Source organism: Balaenoptera musculus, chromosome 1 (assembly GCF_009873245.2).
Source record: "Balaenoptera musculus isolate JJ_BM4_2016_0621 chromosome 1, mBalMus1.pri.v3, whole genome shotgun sequence".
NCBI classification, from domain to species: Eukaryota; Metazoa; Chordata; class Mammalia; order Artiodactyla; family Balaenopteridae; genus Balaenoptera; species Balaenoptera musculus.
This window is the reverse complement of record NC_045785.1, coordinates 75,211,898-75,224,471: the sequence shown is the minus strand read 5'-3', so window position 1 is coordinate 75,224,471 and position 12,574 is coordinate 75,211,898. Positions and strand designations below refer to the sequence as shown.

The following is a 12,574-nucleotide window of genomic DNA, read 5'->3' as shown; positions in this document are numbered from 1 at the left end:
GCCCTGGGACTTCTCATGTATTTGCTCGTGACCGATCACAACCCAAAACTTGCTACTCCTATCTTTGAGGTGATACTTCCATTACTTCATTATCAGCTATCATCTCCTGGCCTCAATGTTCCAAGATTGGTTTCTCTCATGCGTTGTATCCACTCTCCTACTCAGTAATATCTTTGTTTTCCTGCTTTCTACAAGAGGTCTTCTTCTATCTTCAACCTCACCCATGCCCCATTCCTGCAGAATCAGAATCCTGGTCAAATGCAGTGGTCCTTGGTCAGATTTCCTGCCTAAAGGAAATCCGCTGTTGGCTACACTGTCCAAACAAATGGCCAGTCCTATGCCTTCCAAGCCTTACTTATTTCCACATGCTTCTCTGGTATCATTTGGATCTTTGAAAGTTCTACCTGGTGGATCACTGTGGTCCATTCCCAGCAGGTCAGGAACTCTTCATTCCCCTCAGCCTTTCATCAGGGCAAGGAATAACTTTCAAGCAAAGTGCCACAGGAAGATGGTCTCCTTGGAAACAAGACATCTGTTTCTCTATGATTTTTTAAAATTACTCCCCCTTTCTGGCCATCTGACTGATGGGGACTGAAACCTTCCCTAGCATGAACATCAGTGGGCATGTCCTTTTTTAAATCTTTATTCTACACTTCTCTGTTCTTCCTTTCCTCCTGGATCCTCACAATGCATGGGTTAGAAAAACCCTCATCAGTTGCCTTCTCACCTTATAATGACTTTGATATATCATAGCTGCTTTCCTAATAAAGAACAAGTTCTAAAAGATCATATATCATTGGCAAATTAGAGGTGTTGTTTAGTGAAAATTTTCACATTGAAGTGCCAAATTTTGGGGCACCACATCCCTCTCTCACTTGAAAAATGTTTATATGTGTTCCTCTACAGCCAAAATGAATTAGGACATGTGAGAGGTTTTTGCTCTGAGAAAAATGTGGATAAGAATATATACTTTGAGGAATTATTAGGAGGATTAAATGAAAAGTATATGTGCTTGACACATTATAGGTACTCAACTAACATTAGTTTCTTTGTTTCCTTCTTCCCTTTCTCTCCTTTCTGTCTTCCTTGTTCCTGGCCAGTATGAAACCCAGTTTCTTTATACTGTCTTTCTGGGACTTGCAGAGACCATTGTAGGAAAGTGGCAGTGTAGCCTTGAAAAAAAGACTTTCAGAGTAGAAGTTTACATGCCAATAAGAAAATACCTACATATTCCTTCTAGACTCAAACTATGATCGTATCTTCTGTGAAACTCTTAATTCCATCCCCTCGTTGCACTGCAAGATAGAACTGATCACTTCCCCTTCTTCATTCATACTCATTTATTTTCATGCCCATTTCCATGTATTAGACTGTGAACTCTCTGAAGGTAAGCAATGTGTTCTGTATCTCTTTTCCATTCAAGCCCTTAAGAAGTGTCTATTGAATGAATGAATAAATGCAAACAGGAAAGTTGCAACTCTTAGAAAATTTCAGTGGGAATCCTCCAAGCCAGAAGACTTCACTTGGAGGGAAATAATGTCTAGAATGGAATAGGATCATATTAGAATTAGAGATAGAAGTCTTCTTAGTAATTATTTAGTAATTATTTTGGACTGTGAATTGTCACTCATTAGTTGATGGATCATAAGATCAACATGGTGAGTCTCAGCATTCTTTTGAAATGAAATTAAAATAGAAAAATGTAGGGAGTGACTGTTTAATGGGTACAGGGTTTCTTTTAGAGGTGAAGAAAATGTTGTGAAATTAAATAGTGGTAATGGTTGCACAACACAGTGAATCTACCAGAGCAATAAACTGGATACTTTAAAATGACTAAAATGGTAAATTTTATGCTATGTGAATTTTACTCAATTTTTAAGAAAAGCACGAAAAAAGAACACCCTAGGACCTACTGTACAGCACAGAGAACTATATTCAGTATCTCGTAATAACCTACAATGGGAAAGAATCTGAAAAATAATAGATAAATATAGATATAAATATAGATTATAATATGTATAACAATCATTTTGCTGTACATCTGAAACTAACACAACATTGTAAATCAACTATACTTCAATTTAAAAAAAACATAATAAGTATATCACCACTAGTAGGGAAAAATATGTTTTGTAAAAGTTTTCAGTTAAATATATGTTTGTGTGAACCTTATCATGATATAAAAATGTATTTATTACTATGGGTCAAGATAAGAAAAGTTTGAAAACCTCTAACCTAGTCCAGCCCCCTCTTTTTAAGACCTATAAGTAACTTGCTCAAGTTCCTAAAGTAGAATAGCTAAAGAGAAATGTTTCAGGAAAAGGAATATATATTGATGGTGCTTTTGAATTTGAGGATATTATCAGGGTGATGACCAGATCTCAGTGCGCATGGTAAGATATTTAGGAACTGACCAAAAAAAAATTACAACAGGATGTCAAAGTTAACCACAAATGGTTGGTGGGATAAAGGATGGGTGTGTGTGTGTGTGTGTGAGAGATGTGGGGAGTGGAAATAATAAAAATTGAAAATCATTAAATGAGATAAGGAATTTTCAACTTAATGATCCCAGTTAATGGGTCAGCTGTGAAACCTGGATTGGTGAATTGAGAGGTTGCAGCAGCTGTGGGTATCATCCTGGTTCCCTAGAACAAGCAATTGCCTCTACCATGGAGGGGTGCATGACCTGAAATCAGTTCCCACCCCATAAATGTTTTCACCATCCAGTGATCTTAAAATTTTAGATGGCTGGAAAATAACACTTCTTAAAGTACTGGGGTGCCCAGACTAGATCTGCATTTTACTCAAATAAATTGGAAAGGAACTGTGAATATTACATCCCCTCAAGGTATAATGAATCCTCCTAATTTCCTTCATTTGTCCCACTAATCCTGATAACTCCTTATTCTCGGTGCACGTTTTTATAAACCTTAAGTGATTTTCATGTGAGAATATGTTCTCTCTAGCTAGAGTACATGGAGAAAGCTATTTCTTTTGGATTCCCTTATTGGACCTAATGAGAGTTTCACACTTAGGTGGGGACACTTCGATGTTGCTGAATGACTTCCCAGGCAAATCATCTTAATACCATCTCTCTGGGCCTGCCCTCCCTAAAGGCTACCCTTGGGAAAAAATTAATAAATTCAGCAAATTGAATGCCTACTATGTGCCAGGCTTGAGCTAGGATTTGGGAATACACTGGAATTATAGGAATAAAAAAATTTATGAGTAGCCAAGTTTTGTGACATTCTTTTCTTTCTAATGCCTATCGTGGGGGAAAAAAGCCCTGCCTTTTTCATTGAGTTGACATTTGTACTGTTGGTGGTTAAAATTGCTAGTACCTTAGCTTGAATCTAGTACCAAACGCTACACTACTAATCTACTAAAAGTCACTGTATTCTTCATTGCCACATTCTCACAGAAAATGAAACATGGTCGTTTCAATTAAGACTATCCTACAGTTTATTCATCCATCCAGTCCTCTATTCATGGGTGTTTAAGTTGTTTCCAATCTTTTTCCTAATACAAACAGTATGCATGTCTTGTCCATATACATATTTTGTGGAATATCTCTAGGACCTGTTCCCAGAAGTGGGATGGTTAGCTGTAAGGGATAATGAGCATACTTACTTACTTATTATTTTTAACTGTGGTAAAATATACATAAAATTTATCATTTTAACCATCTTTAAGTGTACTCTTCAGTAGCATTAAGTACATTCACACTGCTGTGCAACTATCACCACCAGTCATCTCTAGAACATTTTTCATCGTCTAAGGCTGAAACTCTGATCCATTAAACAGTAATTCCCCATTCCTCCCTTCCCCAGTCCCTAAAAACCTACCATTCTACTTTCTATCTCTCTATTAATTTGACTACTCTAGATACCTCCTATAAGTGGAAGCATATAGTATTTGAACTTTTTTGTCTGGCTTTCTTCACTTAGCATAATGTCTTCAAGGTTAATCCATGTTGTAGCATGTGTCAGAATTTCTTTCCTTTTTAAGGCTGAATAATTTCCATTGTATGTATATACCACATTTTGTTTATCCAGATGGACACTTGGGTTGCTTCCACCTTTTGCTATTGTGAATAATGCTGCTATAAACATAGGTGTACAAATATCTGTTTGAGTCCCTGCCTTTTTTTTTCAATATATCTTTATTGGAGTATAACCGCTTCACAATACTGAGCTAGCCCCTGTTGCACAACAAAATGAATCAGCCATATGCATATATACATCCACATATCCCCTCCCTCTTGAGCCCTCCTCCCATCCTCCCTATCCCACCCCTCTAGGTCATCGCAAAGCACCAAGCTGATCTCCCTGTGCTACGCTGCTGCTTACCACCAGCTAACTATTTTACATTTGGCGCAAGACTTGTACTCAGAAAACTATAAAACACTGATCAAAGAAATCAAAGATGACATAAACAGATGGGGAAATATACCATGTTCTTGGATTGGAAGAATCAATATTGTGAAAATGACTATACTACCCAAAGCAATCTACAGATTCAGTGCAATCCCTATCAAATTACCAATGGCATTCTTCACAGAATTAGAACAAAAAATTTTACAATTTGTATGGAAACACAAAAGACCCTGAATAGCCAAAGCAATCTTGAGAAAGAAAAACGGAGCTGGAGAAATCAGGCTCCCTGACTTCAAACTATACTACAAAGCTACAGTAATCAAGACAGTATGGGGCTTTCCTGGTGGCACAGTGGTTAAGAATCCGCCTGCCAATGCAGGGGACAGGGGATTGAGCCCTGGTCTGGGAAGATCCCACATGCGTGGAACCACTAAGCCCGTGCACCACAACTACTGAGCCTGCGTTCTAGAGCCCGTGAACCACAACTACTGAGCCCGCATGCCACAACTACTGAAGCCTGTGTGCCTAGAGGCCATGCTCCGCAACAAGAGAATCCACCGCAATAAGAAGCCCAAGCACCGCAACAAAGAGTAGCTCCCGCTCGCCGCAACTACAGAAAGCCTGCAAGGAGCAACAAAGACCCAATGCAGCCAAAAATTAATTAATTAATTAAAAAAAAAAAAAGACAGTATGGTACTGGCACAAAAACAGAAATATAGGTCAATGGTACAGGATAGAAAGCCCAGAGATAAACCCACGCACATAATGGCCACCTAATTTATGACAAAGGAGGCAAGAACATACAATGGAGAAAAGACAGCCTCTTCAATAAGTGGTGCTGGGAAAACTAGACAGCTACATGTAAAAAACTGAAATTAGAACACTACCTAACACCATACACAAAAATAAACTCCAAATGGATTAAAGAGTCCCTGCCTTTAATTCATTTCCATATATACCCAGAAGTGAAACTGCTGGATCATATGGTAATTTTATGTTTAATTTTATGAGGAATTGCTGTACCGTTTTCCATAGCAGGTACACCATTTCACATTCCCACCAATAGTACACAGGGTTCCAATTTCTCCACATCCTCCCTCACATTTGTATTCTGCTTGTTTGATAACAGCCATCCTAATGGGTGTGAAGTGGCAGATAACTGTGTTTTGACTTGCATTTCCTTAATGATTACAGATGTTGAGCATCTTTTCATGTGCTCATTGGCTTATATGTATCTTCTTTGGGGAAACTGGCTTACATATCTTCTTTGGAAAAATGTCTTTTGCCCATTTTTGAATTGGGTTGCTTATTTTTGTTGTGTTGTTGTTGAGTTATAGTTCTTTATGCATTCTAATTGTTAATCCCTTATCATATATATGATTTGCAAATATTTTCTCCCATTCCTTTGGCTGCCTTTTCACTCTGTTGATTTTTGCACAGAAGTCTTTAATTTTGATGTAGTCCAATTTATCAGGGTTTTGTTGTTGTTGTTGTTTTACCTTGCTTTTGGTTTCATCTCCAAGAAATCACTGCCAAATCCAATGTCATGAAGCAATTCCCATATATTTTCTTCAAGAGTTTTATAGTTTTAGGTTTTACATTTAATTATCTGATCCATTTGGAGTTAATTTTTGTTTATGATGTAGGTAAGAGTCTAACTTCATTCTTTTGCATATGGATATCAAATTTTCCCAACACTATTCCTTCCTTAGGGAATGGCCTTGGCACCCTTCTAAAAAATTATTTAACCATATATGTGAGGGTTTATTCCTGCACTCTATTCCATTGGTCTGTATGTCTGTCTGTATGCCAGTACCACACTGTTTTGATTACTGTAGCTTTGTAGTAAGTTTTGAAAGTGAAGTGTGAGACCTCCAAGTTTGCTGTCCTTTTTCAAGATTGTTTGGCTGTTTGGGATCTACACTCTCTTTTATAGTTACCTGTACAGTTATCTTTACCAGTGCTCTTTATTTCTTCATGTGGATTCAAGTTTCTGCCTAGTATCCTTTATTTCAGTCCAAAGGACTCCCTTTATTATTTTTCTAGGGAAGTTTGCTAATGATACATTGCCTCAGCTTTTGTTTATCTGGGAATGTCTTATTTCCTCCTTTTTGAAGGATAGTTTTATTGGATATAGAATTTTTGGTTGACAGTCTTTTTCCTTCAGCACTCTGAATATGTCATCCTACTGCCTCTCACCTTTATGGTTTTTGATGAAAAAATCTCATCCCTTGGATTGATGAGTCTCTTCTCTTTGCATTCAGGATTCTCTCTTTGTCTTCAGCTTTCAACAGTTTGATTATGATGTGTCTAGGGGAATTCATCGAGCTTCTTGGATGTGGAGATTAATGTTTTTCATCAAATTTGGCACATTTTCAGCCATTATTTTTTGAAATATTCTTTCTACCCCTATTTCTCTCTTCTTCTCTTCTGAGACTCCCATCATTCATGCATTGGTATGTTTTATGATGTCCTGTACGTCTCTGAGCCTGTTCATTTTGTTTCGTTTTTCTTTATATGCCTCTGACTGGATAATCTCAATAAACTGTTTTCAGGTTCACTGATTCTTTCTTCTATCTACTGAAATCTACAGTTGAGCCTCTCTAGTAAATTTTGATTTCAGTTATTGTTCAACTACAAAACTTCTACTTGGTTCTTTTCTATAATTTCCTCTTTATATTTTTTATTTGGTAAGACATCTTTTTTGTACTTTCCTTTAGTTCTGTAGACATGGTTTACTTTAGTTCTTTGAACATACCTAAAATAGCTAAAGTTTTGTCTACTAAGTTCAACATCTGGGCTTCCTCAGGGACAATTTCTATTTCTATTGATTGCTTAGCTTTTTCCCATGTATAGGGGTCATACTTTAATGTTACTCAGCATGTCTTGTCATTTTTTCTTGAAAACTGGACATTTTAAATAATATAAAATGGCATCTCTGGAAGTCAAATTCTTCACCCCAACCTCAGTGTTTATTGTTGCTATTTGTTGTTTTTGTTGTTTGTTTAGTGACTTTTCCTAAAGGTATAAAGTCTGTATTCTTTCACATATGTGACCACTAAAGTCTCTACTCAGTTAGCTTAGTGGTCAGCTAAGGATTGGAGAGAGATTTCCTTAAATGCCAGAACCAGTAAGTCTCCCAGTTTTTGCCAAGGGTCTCTGTGAGCATGTTGGAGCATCCCTTCAATGCTCAGCCAGGCAATTGACAACTATACCCGAGTTTTAATTTCCTATTTTCACAGAGCCTAAAGGTCAGCCAGAGAGAGAACTTAGGGCCTTCTTGTGTTTTTCCTGATCATGTGCACAGCCCTATACATGCACATGGCCTTCTAGATTCCCAGGAATGTGTCAGAGTTTTTTAGAATCTCTGTGGACATCTCATTCCCTAGCTTTTCTTAGCCTATTGTTTGCCCCAACTGTTTTCTAATGTTTCCAGTAGCCACAAAGTTAAACAATTCCATCTAAAATTTTTTTTTAATGTTCCTTGGGAAAGACTTTTTGCATTGAGTGAGCTCTGAGTCAGGTAAAATACAGACAGTCTTGCAAGTCTTTAAGGGAACCACCAGAAAGGTCAAATAATGACATTTCACTGGAAATGAGGCTTTGAAGCAACTCCAGCCCCATTCTGCTCCCTCCTGTGGGTTCCAGGCTTCTTGTTTTCACTGCGATTGCAGGCTGTTGGTTTTCAAGGCTACCACAGAGCTGGAAAGAGAGGCATGGGAATAGGACAGATTAAAGCTTTACAAAGCTCACTGCCCTTACTGAAATTAAGCTATTTTTCATAAATGCTCCCCAGTTGCTGCAAGCATTTTGTTAATTTCTGTAATTCTGAAAAACTTCATTCTTAACATTTTTTTCCAGTTTTCTCATTGCTTTTATAGAAGAGAGAATTCTGGGAGGTCATTATTCCACCATTTTTGCTGTCTCCTAAGTCTCTAATCTTTAGTACACATCTTTTTAATATTCTGTGTGATTAAATGGAAGAACATATAAAGCATTTCTGCATATTGAAGTACAATGGTTGCCTCAAATAAAAGCACTTGTGGAATTGTTTCAGTTGCAAACTGAACTAGCTGCTTTTTTCATGGAACACCATTTTTACTTGACAGAATGATAATGTTACTCAGACATGAGTATTTGGCAGATATTTTCTTGAAAATGAATGAAGTGAGCCTGTCATTTCAAGGAAAACAACTGACAATTTGATACCAATGTTAAATTTCAAACTTTCAAGCAACAATAACTATTGAGGAATGCTTGTTATCTATTACAAGTTTGACAGCTTACCAGTACTTACATTTTTCTGATGAGATTGGTGATGATGTTAACGAATGTAATCTGTTGATATGACATAACGAAATGTGTCAGTCTTTGGAAGATCTGCATTATTTCATGAACCATTATTTTCCAATGATCAATGCATGATTTTAACAAAAATCATGATTTTTACTAAAATCATGCATTGGTAAATGATTCTTTCAAAGTTTAAGATAGATCAATAGATTTTAATATAAAAGAATATAAAATAGATACGTTGTAGATATGGTTTCAGATTTCACATTTCAACTAACCTTCAAGAAACTACCACTTATCAAGTTCTGGTATAATATCAAAAGAGAATATCCACAATTATCTGAAAAGGATACTAAAATAATCTTTTTTCCAACTACATATCCTTTTAAGGCTGGATTTTCTTCATACAGTTCAGCTAAAGTAACATTTTAATAGATTGAATATAGAAGCAAATATGAGAATATAAAAGCAAATATGAGAATCTAGCTATCTCCTATTAATCCAGACGTTAAAGAGATATACAAAAGTGTAAAACAGTGCCGCTCTTCTCACTAATTTTTTGTTTGGAAAATAGTTATTTTTCATTAAAAAAATGGTTATTTATATTAACATATAATGGATTTATTGTTTTAAGGCAATTAACCACAGTTTTAAAATTTATATTTTAATTCCTACTGTGTTAAATATCAAAAGCTATAATTCACATAAATATAAGTTCTTTAAAGCCCTTAATAATATTTAAAAGTACAAAAGGGTCCTGAGTCTGTAAGCGCCTGAGAACTGCTTATTGCTAGTTTTTCTAAGATCAAAGCCCTAACCACAAACAACTGGAAAATATAAAGGTGGCTATTGTTTACTACTTAATTCAGTTGCCCATATTTAGTCCCAATATATTTTTGTGACCCATGTCCAAAGTCTGCCAATTCTCAAAAGAATGATGGTCAGAATTATTTAATCTGCACAGAACATTTTATGCTAAGCCTTTCTTCTTCTTGAATAGGCCATGCTTTTCTATCTCATTGCCTTTGTGCAAAGTTGTTACCTCTGCCTGGAAAGCTCTCCCAGCCCTTCTCCTAACAATTCATATTTATTCTTCAGATCTCAGCTCAAATATCACCACCTCAGGGAAGCCTATGCTGATCTAGTCCTTCCAAATCTCTTATATCCCGCAGATTTAATACTCCGTAATTTCTCTCATAGGTCCATGCACTTTTCTTTTATAACATGTATCACAATTTGTAAATGTGTATTTTTGAGATTATTTGATTAATACCTTTATCGACCTCTAAACTTTAGCTCTACAAGGGGCAAGGTTGTTTTGTTTTGTATTGCTTGCTTACCATTTTATCCTCAATATGTGTTTGGCAGTGTCCATATGCAGAATGAGTCAAGTATTTTCCAATATGAAAACCACATGTTGAGGCAAAGATGAGTACATTTTGTTGATTGTCCCATCATTTTAAATAGTTTTTCAAATTACCAACCATGAGTTATGAGAGATCTGTTGAAAAGAGTTTCTATTGTATGGGCTGCCAAGTAAAAAGATATCTCAGCAGTACAATCCTTCTGAAAGAAATTAGATCGCTTGATTTGCTCACACAGATGCCATTTCACAGAACTTTCTCCCAACTCATGCTTCTTAGTTTCCAAGCTTTTTAAAAAATAAAATACGAAAAGACTTTATACTAATGGTTAGGTTGGGTCTTTCTCTAAAAATATCTTTTATTAAATGCAGGAGGAGATTGGATTCATGATGTATTATTTCTTTTGGGACTAATGATACTTTTTCCAACTTCAGAAATTGTTTTTAAGACCGCAGAAGTATCAGATTAAACTAATGTGGTGACTACCTCAGGACAGTAATATTTTATTCTATTTTCCTTCCAAGAATGTAACTGTTAAAAATTACTACAGTTATTTATTCTTCACTTTACAATTTATTAACTGAGGGGATCATATTTCATTCTTCTTCCATGTGAGTAACTTTTTTGTGTGTTTTCATGCAGCAGAGACAAATAGTTTTTCATTTGAGAGCTCTAGACTTTGGTCCTGTTTTAATTAGGAGACTTTTGAGATTTGGATGAAAGCAGCATATTGTCCTTTCAGATAGTCAGGCAATACTTGCAAGATCTGTCTAACCATAAGAGTTACAAACCCCTTTTAGATAATAAGTCTAGTATACTTTAACAGCAGTGCTTTCAGAATTTATAGGCTTTACTTTAGAGCACTCAGTGTTGATCTTATTGCTGATCTCAAATGGTTTTGTTTTACACAGAAACAAATGGATATCAATGCTGCTATTCAAGCCTTGATTGAATCACATACTGCCCTACAGATGGAGGTAATATATCTGGCTTTATTTACACTGGCACTCTCAATCTACAAATTAAACAGAAATTTTTTTCAGAGGCCAAAATGTGACTTTATCTCAAAGCCTGTATTTAAAAGAGATTAAAAGTAATGAAAAAAATTTTAAGGACAAAGTAAGCAATTTTAATAAACAGAAATATATGCATAAGATGTTTTTTAAGGAAAACATTTAAAACAAAAATATAATATTGTTAAAGGATTTTTTAAAATAAGAATTTGGTACTATAGAAGAAAATAGTTAAATGAAGTTAGCCATTTCTTAAAATGGGATCTATCTATCATCACTACTCATTTTTCTTATTTAAGCTCTATTTATTCATAATATAGGTTTTTTTCAAATTATGCAGTAGACATAGTAATTAAGTTTTATGTCAGCTTGAAAACTAGACTTTTGAGTGTGAATTTAAGCTTTTATTAGGATCAAGATTCATAAAACATACAAATATGCCTATAGTTAAATATAAACTGTTCTTTACATCCTACTCCCAACTCCTTGCACACAAGAGAATTACATTTTTCTTCTGCCTTGCTCCGTGTTGATCACTTGGGTTACAGGCTGGTAATGACTACTCCAAGCTTCTTTGCTAATATGATTCTCACAATGACTTGGCAGAGCTACCAGAATACTGAAGTGACCTTAATTGACCACAGTGCAGAGATATTCGAAACCTTGAACTACCTTAGCAATTTACTGCACAGCATCAAGAATCCTCTTGGCACACGAGATAACCCAGCACGAATCTGCAAAGATTTGCTTAACTGTGAACACAAAGTATCAGATGGTAAGTTACTGGTTTCCTTAAACTCTGATATCTGATTTTGTTTCATCGTTTCAGTGTGTTTGAGATTTGCGGTGTATTTATTCCAAACCTTATCATTTTTGATAAAACCCTGGCAGAGGCATTTTAACATCAAGAACCAAATACGTACTCATAGAGGCAAACATATTTCTGAGGTCAAAGTATCCTTTTTCAAGGGTTCACTTTACAAAGGTCTTCTACTACACAGCCTGACTTATGGCAACATGAAGAAAGAGATCATAGAGCCCTCTCTACCACACTCTCTAAACTTAGTTTTTACATAAAATGGAATTTAAATGCCTCATTTCAGTTATCAGTGACTATAAAGATGGAGTGGCTTGTCATTCTTGGAATTTTCTCATCCTCACATTGATACCCCAAATCCATTAGCCAGAGGTGCAAAAATAGAACCATCAAGGAAAGGTTTAAAGCAAGTGGAAGAGCCATCACTACCTGATGATAAGTAGGGGAAACCCTGTCTGCTACAATATGTCATTTAATTTTAATTTCTATTGGGTCTACCTGGTCAGCTATACAATCAATATTAGTAGTTATCATTTTTTGGTAAAAACTCTAGTCTTAACACACAATGACATATATGCTGATTTGAAAATAACTAAGTTATTTAATTCTGCAGGATGAATAGCAGTCCATACTTTATTTTATACACACACACATACACACATACATATATATATGTATAAATACATGTTTGTCCAAAAACATCTTCCATTT

The 12,574-nt window shown here is 35.7% G+C and overlaps 1 protein-coding gene and 1 long non-coding RNA gene across 7 annotated transcripts in view; one reads left to right on the top strand and one right to left on the bottom strand.

Moving 5' to 3' along the window:
• COL24A1 (collagen type XXIV alpha 1 chain) overlaps positions 1 to 12,574 on the top strand; it is a 389,657-nt gene that overhangs the window by 364,697 nt on the left and 12,386 nt on the right. For all 6 annotated transcript variants that reach the window (XM_036826641.1, XM_036826634.1, XM_036826651.1 and 3 more), the window contains 2 exons: positions 10,945 to 11,010; positions 11,653 to 11,821. In XM_036826641.1, coding sequence (XP_036682536.1) covers positions 10,945 to 11,010; positions 11,653 to 11,821 — 235 coding nt within the window. The remainder of the gene's footprint in view (positions 1 to 10,944; positions 11,011 to 11,652; positions 11,822 to 12,574) is intronic.
• LOC118881567 overlaps positions 6,002 to 12,574 on the bottom strand; it is a 60,319-nt gene continuing 53,746 nt past the window's right edge. The window contains exons 4-6 of the long non-coding RNA XR_005016568.1: positions 11,719 to 11,798; positions 8,674 to 8,714; positions 6,002 to 8,078 (exon numbers count right to left, since the gene is read on the bottom strand). This is a non-coding gene — a long non-coding RNA (uncharacterized LOC118881567). The remainder of the gene's footprint in view (positions 8,079 to 8,673; positions 8,715 to 11,718; positions 11,799 to 12,574) is intronic.